The following is a 25000-nucleotide window of genomic DNA, read 5'->3' as shown; positions in this document are numbered from 1 at the left end:
GTCTGTCTGCATCATTAATGAGGTTTCCACTGTCTGCTGAGATACAATAAAGTCGATCCTCTCTCTACCTCTACCCTTCTATCTCTCTCTCTCTATCTCTATCCCTCTCTCTCTCTGTCTCTATCTCTATCCCTCTCTCTCTCTGTCTCTATCTCTATCTCTCTCTCTCTCTCTCTCTCTCTGTCTATCTCTCTCTCTCTCTCTCTATCTCTATCCCTCTCTCTCTCTCTCTCTCGCTCTCTCTGTCTCTCTGTCTCTCTGTCTCTCTGTCTCTGTCTCTCTCTTTATTGGCATGGAAACCTATGTTTACATCGCATAAGCAAATTGGATAGACAAGAAACCAAAGGGAAATAAACAAGGGAAACATTAGTAAACATTACACTCACAAAAGTTTTCAAAGAATATAGACATTTCAATTGGCTATTTACAGTGTTGTAACAATGTGCAAGTAGATTTAGTATGAAAGAGAAAATAAATAGATAAATATATGTTGTATTTACAATGTGCCACTGGTTGCCCTTTTCTCAATGCAACGGGCCACAAATCTTTCTGCTTTGACTGCACATTTCACCTAACAGATATGGGAGTCTATCAATGTTTGATTTTTTTTCTAATTCTTTGTGGTCTGTGTAATCTGAGGGAAATATGTGTCTCTAATATGGTCATACATTTGGCAGGAGTTTAGGAAGTGCAGCTCAGTTTCCACCTCATTTTGTGGGCAGTGGGCACATAGCCTGTCTTCTCTTGAGAGCCAGGTCTGCCTACGGCGGCCTTTCTCAATAGCAAGGCTATGCTCACTGAGTCTGTACATAGTCAAAGCTTTCCTTAAGTTTGGGTCAGTCACAGTGGTCAGGTATTCTGCCACTGTGTACTCTCTGTTTAGGGCCAGATAGCATTCCAATTTGCTCTGGGTTTTGGTTGATTCTTTCCAGTGTGTCAAATAGTTATATTTTTGCTTTCTCATAATTTGGTTTGGTCTAAATGTGTTGCTGTCCTGAGGTCTGTTTATGTTTGTGAACAGAGCCCCAGGACCATCTGGCTGAGGGGACTCTTCTCCAGGTTCATCTCTCTGTAGGTGATGGCTTTGTGGTGGGGTCTGCTAAATGGCATATTATTATTATTATTATTATTATTATTATTATTATTATTATTATGTGTGGGCATCGCTTCCTTTTAGGTGGTTGTAGAAATTAACAGCTCTTTTCTGGATTTTGATAATTAGTGGGTGTGGTCCTAATCCTGCTCTGCATGCATTGTTTGGGTTTTTGCATTGTACACAACGTATATTTTTGCAGAATTCTGCATGCAGAGTCTCAATTGGGTGTTTGTCCCATTTTGTAAATATTTTGGGTTGGTGAGTGGACCCCAGACCTCACAGCCATAGAGGGCAATGGGTTCGATAACTGATTCAAGTATTTTTAGCCAGATCCTAATTTGGATGTTGAGTTTATGTTCCTTTTTGAGCTGTCAGATCGTTCACAGCCCTGTGGAAGTTACCTGTGGTGTTGATGTTTAGGCCGAGGTAGGTGTAATTCTTTGTGTGCTCTAGGGCAACAGTGTCTAGATATCATTTGTTGTCTTGGCTAGCTGACCTTTTTTGGAACACCATTATTTTTGTCTTACTGAGATTTACTGTCAGGGCCCAGGTCTGACGGAATCTGTGCAGAAGATCTAGGTGCTGCTGTAGGCCCTCCTTGGTCGGTGACAGAAGCACCAGATCATCAGCAAACAGTAAACATTTGACTTTAGAGTCTAGTAGGGTGAGGCCGGGTGCTGCAGACTTCTAGTGCCCTCACCAATTAATTGATATATATGTGGTCCTCTGTAGCTCAATTGGTAGAGCATGGCGCTTGTAACGCCAGGGTAGTGGGTTCGATCCCCGGGACCACCCATACGTAAAAATGTATGCACACATGACTGTAAGTCGCTTTGGATAAAAGCGTCTGCTAAATGGCATATTATTATTATTATATTATTGTTATGTTGAAGAAGGTGGTGCCCTAGCCAATTCGTTGATATATATGTTGAAGAAGGTGGGGCTTAAGTTGCATCCCTGTCTCACCCCACGGCCCTGTGGAAAGAAAATGTATGTTTTTTGCCTATTTTAACCGCACACTTGTTGTTTGTGTATATTGATTTTATGTCATATGCTTCCCCCCAACCCCACTTTCCATCAATTTGTTTGTCAATTAGGGTGTGCAGGGTGAATACGTGGTCTGTCGTACGGTATTTTGGTAAGAAGCCAATTTGACATATGCTCAGGACATTGTTTTCACTGAGGAAATGTTGGAGTCTGCTGTTGATGATACTGCAGTGGATTTCTCTGAGATTGCTGCTGATGCATATTCCACTGTAATTATTGGGGTCAAATTTGTCTCCACTTTTGTGGATTGGGGTGATCAGGGCTTGGTTCCAAATATTGGGGAAGATGCTGAGGATGATGTTGAAGAGCTTAAGAATAGGCAGTTGGAATTTGTGGTCTGTATATTTTATCGTTTCATATCAGATACCATCAACATCACAGTCCTTTTTGGATTGGAGAGTTTGTATTTTGTCCTGTAGCTCATCCAACGTAATTGGAGAATCCAGTGGGTTCTGGTACTTTAATAGCTGATTCTAAGTTTAGTATATTATCATGTATATGTTTTGTTAAATGTTTTCTTATATGGCCGAAAAGATTGGAGAAGTGGTGTATCCATACATCTCCATTTTGGATAGATAACTCTTCATGTTGTTGTTTGTTTAGTGTGTTCCGAATTTCCCAGAAGTGATTTGATTCTATGGATTTCTTCAACCACAATGAGCTGATTTCTGACGTTCCTTCTTTTACCGTAGTGTATTTCTGTATTGTTTTAGTGATTCAGGCTCAGGTTTTCTAGGTCTCTATGTTTTTGATTGGATAGGTTTCTCAATTTCTTTCTTAGGTTTTTGCATTCTTCATCAAACCATTTATCATTGTTAGTTGTCTTAGGTTTTCTGCCGGAATAAAAATTTGATATGTTAGTTGATAGGTCAAATATATTGTTCAGGCTTCCTACTGCTAAGTTTACAGCTTCACTATTGCAGGAAAACATTTTGTCCAGGAAATTGTGTAGGAGGGATTGTATTTGTTGTTAGCCAATAGTTTTTTGGTAGGTTTCTACACTACCTTCCATCTATAGCATTTCTTAATAGTATGCAGGGGTGATCTGTAGGTGTACCTACCATAGGAGTCTCCTCGAAGCCTACCATTGACTATGTACAGACCCAGCGTGCGACAGAGCTGCAGGAGTTGTGACCCATTTTTGTTGATGCCCAGGTGGTTAGCGCTTAACCTCTCTGTCTCTCTGTCTCTCCTCTCCTCCAGGTGATACCCAGGTGGTTAGCTCCTAACCTCTCTCTCTCTCTCTCCTCTCCTCCAGGTGGTTAGCTCCTAACCTCTCTCTCTCTCTCTCCTCTCCTCCAGGTGGTTAGCTCCTAACCTCTCTCTCTCTCTCTCCTCTCCTCCAGGTGGTTAGCTCCTAACCTCTCTCTCTCTCCTCTCCTCCAGGTGATGCCCAGGTGGTTAGCTCCTAACCTCATCACCTTCACTGGCTTCATGTTCCTGGTCTTCAACTTCCTCATGCTCTCCTTCTACGACTACCACTTTGATGCATCCGGTACGCCACCCGCCTGCCGTATATGTGTGCCTGCCGTATATGTGGACACCCCTTCAAATTAGTGGATTCAGCTTTTTCAGCCACACCCGTTGCTGACAGGTTTATAAAATCGAGCACACAGCCATGCAATCTCCATAGACAAACATTGACAGTAGAATGGCCTTACTGAAGAGCTCAGTGAGTTTCAACGTGGCACCGTCATAGGATGCCACCTTTCCAACAAGTCAGTTCGTCAAATTTCTGCCCTGCTAGAACTGCCCCGGTCAACTGTAAGTGCTGTTACTGTGAAGTGGAAACGTCTAGGAGCAACAACAGCTCAGCCGTGAATTGGTAGGCCACACAAGGGCTGAAGCGCTTAGCGCGTAAAAATAGTCTGTCCTTGGTTGCAACACTCACTACCTAGTTCCAAACTGCCTCTGGAAGCAACGTCAGCACAAGAACTGTTCGTCGGGAGCTTCATGAAATGGGTTTCCATGGCCGAGCAGCCGCACACAAGCCTAAGATCACCATGCGCAATGCCATGCGTCGGTTGGAGTGGTGTAAAGCTTGCCGCCATTGGAGCAAAATGCTACCTGCCCCAATGCATAGTGCCAACTGTAACGTTTGGTGGAGGAGGAATAATGGTCTGGGGTTGTTTTTCATGGTTAGGGCTAGGCCCCTTAGTTCCAATGAAGGGAAATCTTAACGCTACAGCATACAACAACGTTCTAGATGATTCTATGCTTCCAACTTTGTGGCAACAGTTTGGGGAAGGCCCTTTCCTGTTTCAGCATGACAATGTGCCCGTTCACAAAGTGAGGTCCATATAGAAATGGTTTGTCGAAATCGTTGTGGAAGAACTTGACTGGCCTGTACAGAGCCCTGACCTCAACCCCATCGAACACCTTTGGGATGAATTGGAACGCCGACTGCGAGCCAGGCCTAATCGCCCAACATCAGTGCCCAACCTCACTAATGCTCTTGTGGCTGAATGGAAGCAAGTCCCCGCAGCAATGTTCCAACATCTAGTGGAAAGCCTTCCCAGAAGAGTGGAGGCTGTTATAGCAGCAAAGGGGAGGACCAACTCCATATTAATGCCCATGATTTTTGATGAGCTGTTTGGCGAGCAGGTGTCCACAACATTTTGGTCATGCAGTGTAGATGTTTTATTATTGTTAAATACACTTACAATTGGCTCAGAACAGAAAAAATATGTGATTGTTTTTTAAACACATGTATTTCGACTATACGAGTACACAACATGTTGGTCATGCAGTGTATGTAAATGTATGTTTGCACAAAGTAACTGATGTTTGTGTTTTGTCTCAGCTGAAGGACAAACACATGTGCCGAGCTGGGTTTGGGTCGCTGCAGGACTCTCCAACTTCCTGGCGTATACACTGGGTGAGTACTGCTGTGTGTACACTAGGTACAGGGCCTTGCAGAACTATTCATCCCCCTTGGCTTTTTTACTATTTTGTTGCATTACAACCTGTAATTTAAATGGATTTTATTTGGATTTCATGTAATGGACGTACACAAAATTGGTGAAGTGAAATGAAAAAAATTCAAATAAATAAATAATGGTAAAGTGGTGCATATATATATATATATATATATATATATATATATATATAGTTACAGTGAGGGAAAAAAGTATTTGATCCCCTGCTGATTTTGTATGTTTGCCCACTGACAAAGACATGATCAGTCTATAATTTTAATGGTAGGTTTATTTGAACAGTGAGAGACAGAATAACAACAAAAAAATCCAGATAAACGCATGTCAAAAATGTTATAAATTGATTTGAATTTTAATGAGATGCTGTAGAGGGCATCCTGTTTAGTCTCAATACCGTAACTTACTTAGGCCTACAGTGGGGAAAAAAAGTATTTAGTCAGCCACCAATTGTGCAAGTTCTCCCACTTAAAAAGATGAGAGAGGCCTGTAATTTTCATCATAGGTACACGTCAACTATGACAGACAAAATGAGAAAACAAATTCCAGAAAATCACATTGTAGGATTTTTTATGAATTTATTTGCAAATTATGGTGGAAAAAAAGTATTTGGTCACCTACAAACAAGCAAGATTTCTGGCTCACACAGACTTGTAACTTCTTCTTTAAAAGGCTCCTCTGTCCTCCACTCGTTACCTTTATTAATGACACCTATTTGAACTTGTTATCAGTATAAAAGACACCTGTCCACAACCTCAAACAGTCACACTCCAAACTCCACTATGGCCAAGACCAAAGAGCTGTCAAAGGACACCAGAAACAAAATTGTAGACCTGCACCAGGCTGGGAAGACTGAATCTGCAATAGGTAAGCAGCTTGGTTTGAAGAAATCAACTGTGGGAGCAATTATTAGGAAATGGAAGACATACAAGACCACTGATAATCTCCCTCGATCTGGGGCTCCACGCAAGATCTCACCCCGTGGGGTCAAAATGATCACAAGAACGGTGAGCAAAAATCCCAGAACCACACGGGGGACCTAGTGAATGACCTGCAGAGAGCTGGGACCAAAGTAACAAAGCCTACCATCAGTAACACACTACGCCGCTAGGGACTCAAATCCTGCAGTGCCAGACGTGTCCCCCTGCTTAAGCCAGTACATGTCCAGGCCCGTCTGAAGTTTGCTAGAGTGCATTTGGATGATCCAGAAGAGGATTGGGAGAATGTCATATGGTCAGATGAAACCAAAATAGAACTTTTTGGTAAAAACTCAACTCGTCGTGTTTGGAGGACAAAGAATGCTGAGTTGCATCCAAAGAACACCATACCTACTGTGAAGCATGGGGGTGGAAACATCATGCTTTGGGGCTGTTTTTCTGCAAAGGGACCAGGACGACTGATCCGTGTAAAGGAAAGAATGAATGGGGCCATGTATCGTGAGATTTTGAGTGAAAACCTCCTTCCATCAGCAAGGGCATTGAAGATGAAACGTGGCTGGGTCTTTCAGCATGACAATGATCCCAAACACACCGCCCGGGCAATGAAGGAGTGGCTTCGTAAGAAGCATTTCAAGGTCCTGGAGTGGCCTAGCCAGTCTCCAGATCTCAACCCCATAGAAAATCTTTGGAGGGGAGTTGAAAGTCCCGTGTTGCCCAGCGACAGCCCCAAAACATCACTGCTCTAGAGGAGATCTGCATCGAGGAATGGGCCAAAATACCAGCAACAGTGTGTGAAAACCTTGTGAAGACTTACAGAAAACGTTTGACCTGTGTCATTGCCAACAAAGGGTATATAACAAAGTATTGAGAAACTTTTGTTATTGACCAAATACTTATTTTCCACCGTAATTTGCAAAGAAATTCATTAAAAATCCTACAATGTGATTTTCTGGATTTTTTTTCTTCTCATTTTGTCTGTCATAGTTGACGTGTACCTATGATGAAAATTACATGCCTCTCTCATCTTTTTAAGTGGGAGAACTTGCACAATTGGTGGCTGACTAAATACTTTTTTCCCCCACTGTATATTTCAATACTTCTATAGGCTACTGTATTTATTATTTTTTTACTGTATCAATTAATCATTAATTTATTAATGTCATCACACAGCATACAAGTCATTCATTATTTGAAATGCAATCAAGCATTTTAGTTTTAAAACAAAATAAAGGCGAGACTTGAATAATTAGCTTAAACAATAAATAAACCGTTCCATTTTTGGAAATTGCATTAATGAAATAATCTGTTTTTAGTCTTCCCTGTAATAAACTTTACAACAGACTCTGGTACGCTTATAATTTATTTATTGTTTACGTTGTTCCAAACGGTCCGAAAAATGATATAGTGGAGCACATAATCTAACAGCACCTGTTTGGAGCAGATAATATAGAGCAGAGCTAACAGCACCTGTTTGGAGCAGAGCTAACAGCACCTGTTTGGAGCAGAGCTAACAGCACCTGTTTGGAGCACATAATATACAGCAGAGCTAACAGCACCTGTTTGGAGCAGAGCTAACAGCACCTGTTTGGAGCAGAGCTAACAGCACCTGTTTGGAGCACATAATATACAGCAGAGCTAACAGCACCTGTTTGGAGCAGAGCTAACAGCACCTGTTTGGAGCAGAGCTAACAGCACCTGTTTGGAGCAGAGCTAACAACACCTGTTTGGAGCAGAGCTAACAGCACCTGTTTGGAGCAGAGCTAACAGCACCTGTTTGGAGCAGAGCTAACAGCACCTGTTTGGAGCAGAGCTAACAGCACCTGTTTGGAGCAGAGCTAACAGCACCTGTTTGGAGCAGAGCTAACAGCACCTGTTTGGAGCAGAGCTAACAGCACCTGTTTGGAGCAGAGCTAACAGCACCTGTTTGGAGCAGAGCTAACAGCACCTGTTTGGAGCAGAGCTAACAGCACCTGTTTGGAGCAGAGCTGCTCCTTACCTTAATGTTCTTGATCTCCAGTATTAGTCAACTAGTCACATTTTATCCCACACATCTGAATTCCCCTTTACCTCCTGAGCAACCTGTAAATATTCCCCCGTCTCGAGTTAATTTGTCACGTCCTCTGCATCCATTTAGCTGTCAATGCGTTACGGTGTCCAGAGTTTGTTTGTGGCCAATTTATTGATGTGATTATGATGTTCCCTATTGGTCACGTAATGTAAAGACAGCAAGGGTTGAGGGAATGTTTTTCCTAAACAAATGAGGGATTTCGGTAACAGAACTTTTCAGTCAGAAATGGCTGTAATCATGTTGCAGCTTCAGCAACATGGACTGTTGATGTTCTGTGGTGGTCGCTGCAGCAGGGAGAAGTCACTCGCTGTCATTTTCTTTCTTACACAGCGCAGCAAATCTGGCACAATCAAATCAATTGCAGTCGGACTCCCTCTAGTCATTTGTGTGTCTTAATTATTTAATCATCGTGGTCCTCTGTAGCTCAGCTGGTAGAGCACGGCGCTTGTAACGCCAAGGTAGTGGGTTCGATCCCCGGGACCACCCATACACAAAAATGTATGCACGCATGACTGTAAGTCGCTTTGGATAAAAGCGTCTGCTAAATGGCATATTATTTATTATTATAATCAAACAGTGCACTTAAAGCATCAGATAAGGTCAGTGCATATAGTTGATTTGATTAAAACACATAGGATGTCTATATATGGAAAAATACATTTTTAAAATTTCTGTCGACCAAAATTTGTTTGGGTCAGAGACAGCACTACTGCAGTGTCCATTAATTGTCCAAATTTCCGCTGTAGTATACGTCATTCCCAAACATATGAATTTTATGAAATCGTGAAAATGACCAGATCTCTCTCTCTCTCTCTCTCTCTCTCTCTCTCTCTCTCTCTCTCTCTCTCTCTCTGTCTCTGTCTCTGTCTCTGTCTCTGTCTCTGTCTCTGTCTCTGTCTCTGTCTCTGTCTCTGTCTCTTTCTCTGTCTCTGTCTCTGTCTCTGTCTCTGTCTCTGTCTCTGTCTCTGTCTCTGTCTCTGTCTCTGTCTCTGTCTCTGTCTCTGTCTCTGTCTCTGTCTCTGTCTCTGTCTCTGTCTCTGTCTCTGTCTCTGTCTCTGTCTCTGTCTCTGTCTCTGTCTCTGTCTCTGTCTCTGTCTCTGTCTCTGTCTCTGTCTCTGTCTCTGTCTCTCTCTCTGTCTCTGTCTCTGTCTCTCTCTCTGTCTCTCTCTCTGTCTCTCTCTCTGTCTCTCTCTCTGTTATAAAGACGGTGTGGATGGGAAGCAGGCGAGGCGTACTAACTCCTCCACACCACTGGGGGAGCTGTTTGACCACGGCCTGGACAGCTGGGCCTGTGTGTTCTTCGTGGCCACCGTCTACTCCATATTTGGGCGTGGAGAGAGCGGTGTGGGCGTGGCCACGTTGTACTACATCCTGTGGGTGGTCCTGTTCTCATTCATCCTGTCTCACTGGGAGAAATACAACACAGGAATCCTCTTCCTGCCCTGGGGCTATGACATCAGCCAAGTGGTGAGTAGGACACACTGCATACACATACACCTACCCCTCATCCTTCTGTCTACCCCTGTCTCACTCTGTCTCTCTCTCTGCCTCTGTCTCAAATCAAATTGTATTTGCCACATGCGCCGAATACAACAGGTGTAGACATTACAGTGAAATGCTTACTTACAAGCCCTTAACCAACAATGCAGTTTTTAAGAAAAGAGAAAAAATAGATAAGTAAAAAGATAGATAATTAAAAAATAGCAAATAATTAAAGAGCAGAAGTAAAATAAAATAACAGTAGGGAGGCTATATACAGCGGGTACCGGTACAGAGTCAATGTGCGGGGGCACCGGTTAGTCGAGGTAATTGAGGTAATATGTACATGTAGGTAGAGTTAAAGTGACTATGCATAGATAATAAACACAGAGTAGCAGCAGCGTAAAAGAGGCGGGTGGGGGGGGCAGTGCATATAGTCCGGGTAGCAATGATTAGCTGTTCAGGAGTCTTATGGCTTGGGGGTAGAAGCTGTTAAGAAGCCTTTTGGACCTAGACTTGGCGCTCCGGTATCGCATGACGTGACTTCCCGTCAGGAAGTCCAGGATCCAGTTGCAGAGGGAGGTGTTTAGTCCCAGGATCCTTAGCTTAGTGATAACTTTTGAGGGCACTATGGTGTTGAACGCTGAGCTGTAGTCAATGAATAGCATTCTCACATAGGTGTTCCTCTTGTCCAGGTGTGAAAGGGCAGTGTGGAGTGCAATAGAGATTGCATCATCTTTGGATATGTTGGGGCGGTATGCAAATTGGAGTGGGTCTAGGATTTCTGGGATAATGGTGTTGATGTGAGCCATGACCAGCCTTTCAAAGCACTTCATGGCTACAAACATGAGTGCTACGGGTCGGTAGTCATTTAGGCAGGTTATCTTAGTGTTCTTGGGCACAGGGTCTGCTTGAAACATGTTGGTATTACAGACTCAGTCAGGGACATGTTGAAAATGTCAGTGAAGACACTTGCAAGTTGGTCAGCGCATGCTCGGAGTACACGTCCTGGTAATCCGTCTGGACCTGCGGCCTTGTGAATGTTGACCTGCTTAAAAGTCTTACTCACGTAGGCTATGGAGAGCGTGATCACATAGTCATCCGGAACAGCTGATGCTCTCATGCATGCTTCAGTGTTGCTTGCCTTGAAGCGAGCATAGAAGTGATTTAGCTCGTCTGGTAGGCTTGTGTCACTGGGCAGCTCGCGGCTGTGATTCCCTTTGTAGTCTGTAATAGTTTGCAAGCCCTGCCACATCCGACGAGCATCAGAGCCGGTGTAGTACGATTCAATCTTAGTCCTGTATTGACTCTTTGCCTGTTTGATGGTTCGTCGGAGGGCATAGCGGTATTTCTTATAAGCGTCCGGGTTAGAGTCCCGCTCCTTGAAAGCGGCAGCTCTACCCTTTAGCTCAGTGCGGATGTTGCCTGTAATCCATGGCTTCTGGTTGGGGTATGTACGTACGGTCACTGTGGGGATGACGTCATCGATGCACTTATTGATGAAGCCAGTGACTGATGTGGTGTACTCCTCAGTGCTATCGGAAGAATCCTGGAACATATTCCAGTCTGTGCTAGCAAAGCAGTCCTGTAGCTTAGCATCTGCGTCATCTGTCCACTTCCTTATTAACCGAGTCACTGCTGCTTCCTGCTTCAGTTTTTGCTTATAATCAGGAATCAGGAGGATAGAGTTATGGTCAGATTTGCTAAATGGAGGGCGAGGGAGAGCTTTGTATGCGTCTCTGTGTGTGGAGTAAAGGTGGTCTAGAATTTTTTTCCCTCTGGTTGCACATTTAACATGCTGGTAGAAATTAGGTAGAACGTATTTAAGTTTCCCTGCATTAAAGTCCCCGGCCACTAGGAGCGCTGCCTCTGGATGAGCGTTTTCCTGTTTACTTATGGCCTCATTGAGTGCAATCTTAGTGCCAGCATCGGGTTGTGGTGGTAAATAGACAGCTACGAAAAATATAGATGAAAACTCTCTTGGTAAATAGTGTGGTCTACAGCTTCTCATGAGATATTCTACCTCAGGCGAGCAAAACCTAGAGACTTCCTTAATATTAGATTTTATGCACCAGCTGTTGTTTATAAATATACACAGACCGCCACCCCTTGTCTTACCGGAATCAGCGTATATCCCGCCAGCTGTATGTTATCCATGGTGGTCCTCTGTAGCTCAGCTGGTAGAGCACGGCGCTTGTAATGCCAGGGTAGTGGGTTCGATCCCCGGGACCACCCATACACAAAAATGTATGCACGCATGACTGTAAGTCGCTTTGGATAAAAGCGTCTGCTAAATGGCATATTATGTCGTCGTTCAGCCACGACTCGGTGAAACATAAGATATTACAGTTTTTAATGTCCCGTTGGTAGGATAACCGTAATCTTAGGTCATCCAATTTGTTCTCCAATGATTGAAGATTGGCTAATAGGATTGATGGAAGAGGCAGTTTACTCGCTCGCCGTCGGATCCTTACGAGGCACCCCGACCTACGTCCACGATGTCTCCGTCTCTTTCTCCTGCAAATGACGGGGATTTGTGCCTTGTCGGGTGTCTGTAGGATATCCTTCGCGTCCGACTTGTTGAAGAAAAAACTTTGTCCAATACGAGGTGAGTAATCGCTGTCCTTATATCCAGAAGCTCTTTTTGGTCATAAGAGACGGTGGCAGAAACATTATGTACAGAATAAATTACAAATAACTGTAAAAAACACACATAATAGTACAATTGGTTAGAGGGTTGGTTAGAGGGCTGTAAAACGGCAGCCATCTTCTCCGGCGCTGTTAGGGTCTGTCAAGAGATACAGGATTAAAAAACTTGAGTGTCTCCATTGATCCTAGGTCCTGGCAGTTCTGTGCAGACTCAGGACAACTAAGCTTTTGAGAGATACGCAGATTCAAAGAGGAGTCCGTAATTTGCTTTCTAATGACCATCATCTTTTCGTCTAAGAAGTTCATGAATTCATCACTGCTGAAGTGAAAGGCATCCTCTCTTGGGGAATGCTGCTTTTTAGTTAGCTTTGCGACACTATCAAATATACATTTTGGATTGTTCTTATTCTCCTCAATTAGGTTGGACAAATAGGATGATCGAGCAGCAGTGAGGGTTCTTCGATATTGCACAGTACTGTTATTCCTAGCTAGTCGGAAGACTTCCAGTTTGTTGGAGCGCCATTTCTGTTCCAATTTTCTGGAAGATTGCTTCAGGGCTCGGGTATTTCCTGTATACCACAGAGCAAATTTCTTGTGACAAATGTTTTCTGTTTTTAGGGGTGCGAGGTTTATGCATCTAGGGTATTATGCAGGGTTAAATTTAGATCCTCAGTTAGGTGGTTAACCGATTGTTGTACTCTGACGTCCTTGGGTAGGTGGAGGGAGTCTGGAAGGGCATCTAGGAATCTTTGGGTTGTCCGAGAATTTATAGCACGGCTTTTGATGATCCTTGGTTGGAGTCTGAGCAGATTATTTGTTGCGATTGCAAACGTAATAAGATGGTGGTCCGATAGTCCAGGATTATGAGGAAAAACATTTAGATCCACAATATGTATTCCACGGGACAAAACTAGATCCAGTGTATAACTGTGGCAATGAGTCGATGATGGTTCCGAAAGCCTTTTGGAGTGGGTCTTTGGACCTTTCCATGTGAATATTAAAGTCACCAAAAATGTGAATATTATCTGCCATGACTACAAGGTCCAATAGGAATTCAGGGAACTCAGTGAGGAACGCTTTATATGGGCCAGGAGGGCCGTAAACAGTAGCTATAAAAAGTGATTGAGTAGGCTGCATAGACTTCATGACTAGAAGCTCAAAAGACGAAAACGCAGTCTTTTTAAACATTTGTATTTTATTTTATTTGCTGTCGTAAATGTTAGCAACACATCCGCATGATATGGTCACAAGTGTAACCAGGAGGAGAGGCCTCGTTTAACACAGTAAATTCATCAGGCTTGAGCCACGTTTCAGTCAGGCCAATCACATCAAGATTATGATCAGTGATTAGTTCATTGACCATAACTGCCTCGGTGAGGGATCTAACATTAAGTAACCCTATTTTGACATGTGAGATATTTTTTTTACATTTTAGTCATTTAGCAGACGCTCTTATCCAAAGTGACTTACAGTTAGTGAGTGCATACATTTCCATACTGATCCCCTGTGGGAAACGAACTCACAACCCTGGCGTTGCAAGCACCATGCTCTACCAACTGAGCTACACGAGACTACATAGAGATATCACAATCTCTTTCAATAATTACAGGAATGGAGGAGGTCTTTATTCCAGTGAGATTGCTAAGGAGAACACCGCCATGTTTAGTTTTACTCAACCTAGATCGAGTCTAAATGGGTTTAGCTGAGCTGACTACACTGATTGTGCTAGTGGCAGACTCCACCAAGCTGACAGGCTGTTTAACAACCCTCCAGCTAGGATGGAGTCCGTCACTCCTCAGCAGGCCAAGCTTGGTGCTGTTTGTGGGTGAGTCCCAGAAAGAGGGCCAATTATCTACAAATTCTATCTTTTGGGAGGGGCAGAAAACAGTTTTCAACCAGCGATTGAGTTGTGAGACTCTAGACCACCTTTACTCCACAGACAGAGACGCGTACAAAGCTCTCCCTCGCCCTCCATTTGGAAAATCTGACCATTATTCTATCCTCCTGATTCCTGCTTACAAGCAAAAACTAAAGCAGGAAGCACCAGTGACTCGGTCAATAAAAAAGTGGTCAGATGAAGCAGATGCTAAGCTAAAGGACTGTTTTGCTAGCACAGACTGGAATATGTTCCGGGATTCTTCCGATAGCATTGAGGAGTACACCACATCAGTCACTGGCTTCATCAATAAGTGCATCGATGACGTCGTCCACACAGTGACTGTACGTACATACCCCAACCAGAAGCCATGGATTACAGGCAACATCTGCACTGAGCTAAAGGGTAGAGCTGCCGCTTTCATACAATTGGTGTGTACATTTACATTTACGTCATTTAGCAGACGCTCTTATCCAAAGCGACTTACAAATAGGTGCATTCACCTTATAGCCAGTGGGATCACCTCTTTACAATGTATTTATTAATTGTTTCTATTTTTTGTTTTTGGGTTGGGGTTGGGGTAAGGGGGGGATAGAAGGATTACTTTATCCTATCCCAGGTATTCCTTAAAGAGGTGGGGTTTCAAATGTCTCTGGAAGGTGGTGAGTGACTCCGCTGTCCTGGCGTCGTGAGGGACCTTGTTCCACCATTGGGGTGCCAGAGCAGCGAACAGTTTTGACTGGGCTGAGCGGGAACTATGCTTCCGCAGAAGTAGGGGAGCCAGCAGGCCAGAGGTGGATGAACGCAATGCCCTCGTTTGGGTGTAGGACTGATCAGAGCCTGAAGGTACTGAGGTGCCGTTCCCCTCACAGCTCCGTAGGCAAGCACCATGGTCTTGTAGCAGATGCGAGCTTCAACTGGAAGCCAGTGGAGTGTGCGGAGGAGCGGGGTGACGTGAGAGAACTTGGGAAGGTTGAACACCAGACGGGCTGCGGCATTCTGGAGGAGTTGTAGGGGTTTAATGGCACAGGCAGGGAGCCCAGCCAACAGCGAGTTGCAGTAATCCAGAGGGGAGATGACAAGTGCCTGGATTAGGACCTGTGCCGCTTCCTGTGTAAGGCAGGGTCGTACTCTCCGAATGTTGTAGAGCATGAACCTACAGGATCGGGTCACCGCCTTGATGTTAGAGGAGAACGACAGGGTGTTGTCCAGGGTCAAGCCAAGGCTCTTCGCACTCTGGGAGGAGGACACAACGGAGTTGTCAACCGTGATGGCGAGATCATGGAACAGGCAGTCCTTCCCCGGGAGGAAGAGCAGCTCCGTCTTGCCAAGGTTCAGCTTGAGGTGGTGATCCGTCATCCATACTGATATGTCTGCCAGACATGCAGAGATGCGATTCGCCACCTGGTTATCAGAAGGCCTCTCCGAGTGCCTCTCCTCCGCCGGCGATGTTTTGGGTCAGCTGCTGGAATCAGTTCAATTGCCCTGGGGAGAGCATACAAAGGATCTGCATCGTGTACCTGGCTCCGACGAGGATGGCGGCCTCACGACTAGCTCTTAGAAAACTTTGCAGTATTTTCTTTTTTTATATATACTTTTTTACATTATTAGCTCAAAGTGTTTTGTATCATTACATACAGCCGGGAAAAACTATTGGATATCAGAGCAGCGGTAACTCACACGCATTACGACCAGGAATACGACTTTCCCGATGCAGATCCTTTGTTTGCTCTCCCCAGGGCAATTGAACTGATTCCAGCGGCTGACCCAAAACATCGCCGGCGGAGGAGAGGCACTCAGAGCGGCCAGCTGGTTCGACTTAGGAGGAACACACCACCCACCGCTTCCAAGTATATTACTCGCTAATGTTCAGTCTCTGGTTAACAAGCTCGACGAGCTCCGGGCAAGGACTTCTTTCCAGAGAGACATCAAGGCCTGTAACATACTTTGTTTCACAGAAACATGGCTCTCTGGGTATATTCTGTCGAAATCGGTCCAGCCAGATGGGTTCTCAGTTCATCGCGCAGACAGGAATAAATATCTCTTCGGGAAGCAGAAGGGCAGAGGTGTGTGTTTCATGATTAACGACTCATGGTGTAATTGTAACAACATACAGGAACTCGAGTCCTTCTGTTCACCCGACCTAGAATACCTCACAATCAAATGCCGACCGTATTATCTCCCAAGAGAATTCTCTTCGGTTATAGTCACGGCCGTGTATATCCCCCCTCAAGCCGATACCACGACGGCCCTCAAAGAACTTCACTGGACCTTATGCAAACTGGAAACCACATATCCTGAGGCTGCATTTATTGTAGCCGGGGATTTTAACAAAGCAAATTTGAGGACTAGGCTGCCGAAGTTCTATCAACATATCGACTCTTGTGCTCACGCTGCTAAAATCCTCGACCATTGCTATTCGCACTTCCGGGATGGTTATAAGGCCCTCCCCCGCCCTCCTCTCGGCAAATCTGACCACGACTCCATTTTGCTCCTCCCTTCCTATAGACAGAAACTCAAACAGGAAGTACCCGTGCTAAAGACTACTCAACACTGGTCTGACAAATCGAAATCCACACTTCAAGATTGTTTTGATGACGCAGACTGGGATATGTTCCGGGTAGCTTGCGAAAATAATTTTGACGGATACAGTTATTAGGAATGTTTAGTAGTTTATAGGACATGTTGTGCCCACTGAGACTATTAAAACCTACCCTAACCAGAAACCGTGGATAGATGGCACCATTCGCGCAAAACTGAAGGTGCGAACCTCCGCAATTCAACGGCTCAGACACAAGACGTATGTGGCAGGGTCTACAGACAATCAAGGACTACAAAAGGAAAACCAGCCACGTCGCCGACAGCGTCTCGCTTCCAGACAAGCTAAACACCTTCTTCGCCCGCTTTGAGGATAAGACAGTGTCACTGACGAGGCCCACTACCAAGGACAGTGGCCTCTCCTCCGTGGCCGATGTAATACATTTAAGCATGTTAACCCCCGCAATGCTGCCGGCCCAGACGGCATCCCTAGCCGTGTCCTCAGAGCATGCGCAGACCAGCTGGCTGGTGTGTTTACGGACATTTTCAATCTCTCCCTTTCCCAGTCTGCTGTTCCCACATGCTTCAAGATGGCCACCATTGTTCCTGTACCCAAGAAAGCAAAGGTAACTGAGCTAAATGACTATCGCCCCGTAGCACTCACCTCTGTCATCATGAAGTGCTTTGAGAGACTAGTCAAGGATCATATCACCTCTGCCTTACCTGTCACCCTAGACCCACTTCAATTTGCTTACCGCCCCAATAGATCCACAGACGATGCAATCGCCATCACACTGTTCACTGCCCTATCCCATCTGGACAAGAGGAATACCTATGTAAGAATGCTGTTCATTGACTATAGCTCAGCATTCAACACCATAGTACCCTCCAAGCTAATCATTAAGCTCGAGGCCCTGGATCTGAACCCCACCCTGTGCAACTGGGTCCTGGACTTCCTGATGGGCCGCCCCCAGGTGGTGAAGGTAGGAAACAACATCTCCACTTCGCTGATCCTCAACACTGGGGCCCCACAAGGGTGCATGCTCAGCCCCCTCCTGTACTCCCTGTTCACCCATGACTGCGTGGCCACGCACGCCTCCAACACAATCATCAAGTTTGCAGACGATACAACAGTAGTAAGCTTGATTTCCAACAATGATGAGACAGCCTACAGGGAGGAGGTGAGGGCTCTGGGAGTGTGGTGCCAGGACAATAACCTCTCACTCAACGTTAACAAAACAAAGGAGATGATCGTGGACTTCAGGAAACAGCAGAGGGTGCACCCCCCTATCCACATTGACGGGACCGCAGTGGAGAAGGTGGAAAGCTTCAAGATCCTTGGCGTACACATCACTGACAAGCTGAAATGGTCCACCCACGCAGACAGTGTGGTGAAGAAGGTGCAACAGAGCCTCTTCAACCTCAGGAGGCTGAAGAAATTTATCTTGGCACCTAAAACCCTCAAAAACGTTTACAGAGGCACAATTCAAATAAAATCAAATTGTATTGGTCACATGCGCCGAATACAACAGGTGCAGACATTACAGTGAAATGCTTACTTACAGCCCTTAACCAACGGTGCATTTATTTTTAACAAAAAAAGTACAAATAAAACAACAACAAAAAAATGTGTTGAGAAAAAAAGAGCAGAAGTAAAATAAAATAACAGTAGGGAGGCTATATATACAGGGGGGTACCGGTGCATAGTCAATGTGCGGGGGCACCGGCTAGTTGAGGTAGTTGAAGTAATATGTAGGCTGGGTTTCTGTACAGCACTTCGAGATAATAGCTGATGTAAGAAGGGCTATATAAAATAAAATTGAAATGTACATGTGGGTAGAGTTAAAGTGACTATGCATAAATAATTAACAGAGTAGCAGCAGCGTAAAAAGGATGGGGTGGGGGGGCAGTGCAAATAGTCCGGGTAGCCATGATTAGCTGTTCAGGAGTCTTATGGCTTGGGGGTAGAAGCTGATGAGAAGTATTTTGGACCTAGACTTGGCACTCCGGTACCGCTTGCCGTGCGGAAGCAGAGAGAACAGTCTGACTAGGGTGGCTGGAGTCTTTGACAATTTTGAGGGCCTTCCTTTGACACCGCCTGGTATAGAGGTCCTGGATGGCAGGAAGCTTGGCCCCAGTGATGTACTGGGCCGTACGCACTACCCTCTGTAGTGCCTTGCGGTCGGAGGCCAAGCAGTTGCCATACCAGGTGGTGATGCAACCAGTCAGGATGCTCTCGATGGTGCAGCTGTAGAATTTTTTGAGGATCTGAGGACCCATGCCAAATCTTTTCCAGTCTCCTGAGGGGGAATAGGCTTTGTCGTGCCCTCTTCACGACTGTCTTGGTGTGTTTGGACCATGATAGTTCGTTGGTGATGTGGACACCAAGGAACTTGAAGCTCTCAACCTGTTCCACTACAGCCCTGTCGATGAGAATGGGGGCGTGCTCAGTCCTCTTTTTTTTCCTGTAGTCCACAATCATCTCCTTTGTCTTGGTCACGTTGAGGGAGAGGTTGTTGTCCTGGCACCACACGGCCAGGTCTCTGACCTCCTCCCTATAGGCTGTCTCATCGTTGTCGGTGATCAGGCCTACCACTGTTGTGTCGTCGGCAATTGAGACCATCATGTCAGGCTGTATCACAGCCTGGTAGGCAACTGCACCGCCCGCAACCGCAGGGCTCTCCAGAGGGTGGTGCGGTCTGCCGAACGCATTACCGGTGGCAAACTACCCGCCCTCCAAGACACCTACAGCACCTGATGTCACAGGAAGGCCAAAACGATCGTCAAGGACATCAACCACCCGGACCACTGCCTGTTCACCCCACTATCATGCAGAAGGCGAGGTCAGTACAGGTGCATCAAAGCTGGGACAGAGAGACTGAAAAACAGCTTCTTTCTCAAGGCCATCAGACTGTTAAATAGCCATCACTAGCACATTAGAGGCTGCTGCAGCCTATTGAAATCACTGGCCACTTTAAGAAATGGAACACTAGTCACTTTAATAATGTTTACATATCTTGCAATGCTCATCTCATATGTATATACTGTATTCTATTCTATAATATTCTACTGTAACTTAGTCCTGCCGCTCTGTCATTGCTTGTCCATATATGTATACAGTGAGCTCCATAATTCATTGGACAGTGACCATTTTTTTGTTATTTTGGTTCTGTACTCTAGCACTTCGAGTTTGAAATGATACAATGACACTGAGGGTGAAGTGAAGACTGGCAGCTTTAATTTGAGGGTATTTTCATACATATCGGATGAACCGTTTAGAAATGACAGCACCTTTTGTACATGGTCCCCCCATTTTAAGGTACTACAAGTATTTGTTAAATTGGCTTCACAGATGTGTGTGGTTAGGCAGGTGTATTCATTTGTGTCGTTAGTGAATGCAGGAGAGCTGTTGATGAATAGTAATGATTCTAGACGTTGCTATTGCCTTTGGAGGTTGTTGTTGGGGTGTGACAACATGAGGAAGACAGCAGTGTCGATGCAAATGAAGCTGGCCGTCATAAGGCTCAGAAATGAAAATCAATCAGGAACATTGCAAAAACCCTGGCCATGCCCAAGTCAATAGTTTGGTTCATCATAAACAAGAAAAAAACAACCGGTAAACTAAATTATGTCAAAAGACCCGGTAGACAGAGGAAGACCACTGTAGTGGATGAACCGGAGAATTCTCTCTATGGTGAAGAAACCCCCCTGACAACAGCCCAACAGATCAAAACCACTCTCCTGGATGCAGGTGTAGATGTGTCAAAGCCTACCATACGTAGAAGACTACACCAGCAGGACTACAGAGGGTAACACTACAAGATGCAAACCACTGATAAGCCTGAAGAACAGAAAGGCAAGATTACAGTTTGCTAAAAAGCACGTAAAAGAGCCCCAAGAGTTCTGGAAAAAAAGTATTGTGGACAGATGAGACAAAGATGAACATGTCCCAGAGTGATGGAAAGAGGAAAGTGTGGAGGAAAAAACAGAAATGCCCATGATCCAAAGCATACCACCTCATCCGTGAAACATGGTGGAGGGGGTGTTATGGCTTGGGCCTGTATGGCTGCCAGTGGAACAGGCTCACTTGTCTTCATCGATGATGTGACTGCAGACAGAAGTAGAACAATGAATTCTGAAATCTACAGAAATATTTTATCTGCTCAGATAAAACCAAATGCCTCCAAACTCATTGGACGGCACTTCATCATGCAACAAGACAATGACCCTAAACATACTGCTAGAGCAACAAAGGGGTTTTTGATGGCCAAAAAGTGGAAAGTCCTTGACTGGCCGAGTCAATCACCGGATCTGAATCCAATTGAACGTGCATTTTACATGCTGAAGAGGAGACTGAAGGCAATAAGTCTCAGAAACAAGCAGGAACTGAAGATGGATGCAGTACAGGCCTGGCAGAGCATCACCAGGGAAGATACTCAGCGTCTGGTGATGGCGATGCATCGCAGACTTCAAGCAGTCATTGCATGCAAAGGATATGCGACCAAATATTAACAATGATTACTTTATTCTATATTATGTTAAACTGTCCAATGTTTTTTGATGCCTGAAAATGGGGGGGACCATGTACAAAAGCTTCCATAATTTCTAAACGGTTCATCCGATATGTATGAAAATACCCTCAAATTAAAGCTGACAGTCTGGACTTCACCCTCATTGTCATTGTATCCTTTCAAACTCAAAGTGCTAGAGTACAGAACCAAAATAACAAAACAAAAATCACTGTCCAATGAATTATGGAGCTCACGGTATATTCTTAAATTCCATTCCTTACTAGATTTGTGTGTATTGGGTATATGTTGTGGAATTGTTAGATATTACTTGTTAGATATTACTGCAATGTCGGAGCTAGAAGCACAAGCATTTCGCTACACCCGCTATAACATCTGCTAAACACGTGTATGTGACCAATAACATTTGATTTGAATTGGTTAGAGGGCTGTAAAACGGCAGCCATTTTCTCCGGCGCCATTCTGTCTCTCTGTTTCTGTCTCTCTCGCTTGCTCACTCTCTCAATTCAATTTCAATTCAAGGGGATTTATTGGCATGGGAAACATATGTTAACATTGCCAAAGCAAGTGAAGTAGATAATAAACAAAAGTGAAATAAACAATAAATATTAACAGTAAACTCAGAAGTTCCAAAAGAACAAAGACATTTCAAATGTCATATTATGTCTGTATACAGTGTTGTAACAATGTGCAAATAGTTAAAGTACAAAGGGGAAAATAAATAAACATAAATATGGGTTGTATTTCCAATGGTGTTTGTTCTTCACTGGTTGCCCTTTTCTTGTGGCAACAGGTCACAAATATTGCTGCTGTGATGGCACACTGTGGTATTTCACCCAATAGATAAGGGAGTTTATCAAAATTGGGTTTGTTTTCGAATTCTTTGTGGGTCTATGTAATCTGAGGGAAATATGTGTCTCTAATATGGTCATACATTTGGCAGGATATTAGGAAGTGCAGCTCAGTTTCCACCTCATTTTGTGAGCAGTGTGCACATAGCCTGTCATCTCTTGAGAGCCAGGTCTGCCTATGGCGGCCTTTCTCAATAGCAAGGCTATGCTCACTGAGTCTGTACATAGTCAAAGCTTTCCTTAAGTTTGGGTCAGTCACAGTGGTCAAGTATTCTGCCACTGTGTACTCTCTGTTTAGGGCCAAATAGCATTCTAGTTTGCTCTGTTTTTTTGTTTGTTCTTTCCAATGTGTCAAGTAATTCTCTTTTTGTTTTCTCATGATTTGGTTGGGTCTAGTTGTGTTGTTGTTGTTGTTGTCCTGGGGCTGTGTGGGGTCTGTTTGTGTTTGTGAACAGAGCCCCAGGACAAGCTTACTTAGGGGACTCTTCTCTCTCTCTCTCTCTCTGTCTCTGTCTCTGTCTCTCTCTCTGTCTCTGTCTCTGTCTCTGTCTCTGTCTCTCTCTCTCTCTCTCTCTCTCTCTCTCTCTCTCTCTCTCTCTCTCTGTCTCTCTGTCTCTCTCTCTCTCTCTGTCTCTCTGTCTCTGTCTCTGTCTCTGTCTCTGTCTCTCTGTCTCTGTCTCTGTCTCTGTCTCTGTCTCTCTGTCTCTCTGTCTCTCTGTCTCTCTGTCTCTCTGTCTCTCTGTCTCTCTGTCTCTCTGTCTCTCTGTCTCTCTGTCTCTCTGTCTCTCTCTCTCTCTCTGTCTCTCCCTCTCTCTCTGTGTCTCTCTCTCTGTCTCTCCCTCTCTCTCTGTCTCTCCCTCTCTCTCTGTGTCTGTCTCTCTCTCTCTCTGTCTCTCTCTCTCTCTCTGTCTCTCAATTCAATTCAATTTCAATTTAAGGGCTTTATTGGCATGGGAAACATATGTTAACATTGCCAAAGCAAGTGAAGTAGATAATAAACAAAAGTGAAATAAACAATAAATATTAACAGTAAACATTACACTCAGTAGTTCCAAGGGTTTGTTTTTGAATTCTTTGGGGTCTGTGTAATCTGAGGGAAATATGTGTCTCTAATATGGTCATACATTTGGCAGGAAGTTAGGAAGTGCAGCTCAGTTTCCACCTCATTTTGTGGGTAATGTGCACATAGCCTGTCTTCTCTTGAGAGCCAGGTCTGCCTACGGCGGCCTTTCTCAATAGCAAGGCTATGCTCACTGAGTCTGTACATAGTCAAAGCTTTCCTTAAGTTTGGGTCAGTCACAGTGGTCAGGTATTCTGCCACTGTGTACTCTCTGTTTAGGGCCAAATAGCATTCTAGTTTGCTCTGTTTTTATGTTAATTATTTCCAATGTGTCAAGTAATTATCTTTTTGTTTTCTCATGATTTGGTTGGGTCTAATTGTGTTGTTGTTGTCCTGGGGCTCTGTGGGTCTGTTTGTGTTTGTGAACAGAACCCCAGGACCAGCTTGCTTAGGGGACTCTTCTCCAGGTTCATCTCTCTGTAGGTGATGGCTTTGTTATGGAAGGTTTGGGAATCGCTCCCTTTTAAGTGGTTATAGAATTTAACGGCTCTTTTCTGGATTTTGATAATTAGTGGATATCGGCCTAATTCTGCTCTGCATGCATTATTTGGTGTTTTTCGTTGTACACAGAGGATATTTTTGCAGAATTCTGAATGCAGAGTCTCAATTTGGTCTCTCTCTCTCTCTGTGTCTCTCTCCCAGACCATCTCTATAGTGTACATCTTCACAGCAATGGTTGGCGTGGAGACGTGGTATGAACCAATCTGGTGGAACTTCCACTACCGAGACCTCTTCACTTTCATGATCCTCGGTGAGCTCCCATTGGTCAGATTACCGCTGTCTGAGCTGTGATTGGTCCGTTTTGTGCACTGTGCAGTGTGATTGGTTCTGATTTGATGTAAATTGATGTTGTGTTCTGATTGGTTGTCCGTGATGTCACATCCAGGTTGTTCGTTCACTGTGACCCTTCCCATGAGCCTCTACAACGTCTTCAAGTAAGTTACAACCTTTAGGTTACTGTTCAGACTCGACATGTCAACAGTAGCTACTTTAGGGACATTAACTGATACTTTGTGTTCTAGTAACTTCCAACTCTTAGCTTAGTGTTTTGCTCTGATAAACTCAGTTCTCCTTCAGACTCAACATGTCAGGTAGGTTTAGCTACACTGAGTTAACCTTAGCTCACGCTTAGCTTTCTGTTTTGATCTGAAGTTAAGATTTCACTGTTGGACCCCAGGATGAGTAGCTGCATTAGCAACAGCTATTGGGGGATCCTAGTAAACTATACTAAACTAACAGCTAACGGGGGATCCTAGTAAACTAAACTAACAACAGCTAACGGGGGATCCTAGTAAACTAAACTAACAGCTAACGGGGGATCCTAGTAAACTAAACTAACAGCTAACGGGGGATCCTAGTAAACTAAACTAACAGCTAGTGGGGGATCCTAGTAAACTAAACTAACAGCTAGTGGGGGATCCTAGTAAACTAAACTAACAGCTAACGGGGGATCCTAGTAAACTAAACTAGCAACAGATAACGGGGGATCCTAGTAAACTAAACTAACAGCTAGTGGGGGATCCTAGTAAACTAAACTAACAGCTAACGGGGGATCCTAGTAAACTAAACTAGCAACAGATAACGGGGGATCCTAGTAAACTAAACTAACAGCTAGTGGGGGATCCTAGTAAACTAAACTAACAGCTAACGGGGGATCCTAGTAAACTAAACTAACAACAGCTAGTGGGGGATCCTAGTAAACTAAACTAACAGCTAACGGGGGATCCTAGTAAACTAAACTAACAACAGCTAACGGGGGATCCTAGTAAACTAAACTAACAGCTAACGGGGGATCCTAGTAAACTAAACTAACAGCTAACGGGGGATCCTAGTAAACTAAACTAACAGCTAACGGGGGATCCTAGTAAACTAAACT

At 44.4% G+C, this 25000-nt stretch overlaps 1 protein-coding gene across 2 annotated transcripts in view; it reads left to right on the top strand.

Moving 5' to 3' along the window:
* Window positions 1-25000, top strand: part of LOC121552372 (ethanolaminephosphotransferase 1) — a 41022-nt gene that overhangs the window by 8359 nt on the left and 7663 nt on the right. For both annotated transcript variants that reach the window (XM_041865255.2, XM_041865256.1), the window contains exons 3-7: window positions 3530-3638; window positions 4947-5021; window positions 9287-9549; window positions 23767-23875; window positions 24011-24059. In XM_041865255.2, the coding sequence (XP_041721189.1) occupies window positions 3530-3638; window positions 4947-5021; window positions 9287-9549; window positions 23767-23875; window positions 24011-24059 (605 nt within the window). The remainder of the gene's footprint in view (window positions 1-3529; window positions 3639-4946; window positions 5022-9286; window positions 9550-23766; window positions 23876-24010; window positions 24060-25000) is intronic.

This window comes from Coregonus clupeaformis, chromosome 36 (genome assembly GCF_020615455.1).
Source record: "Coregonus clupeaformis isolate EN_2021a chromosome 36, ASM2061545v1, whole genome shotgun sequence".
Classification (NCBI taxonomy): Eukaryota; Metazoa; Chordata; class Actinopteri; order Salmoniformes; family Salmonidae; genus Coregonus; species Coregonus clupeaformis.
The sequence above is the reverse complement of the archived record's forward strand: the minus strand, read 5'-3'. Positions and strand labels throughout refer to the sequence as shown.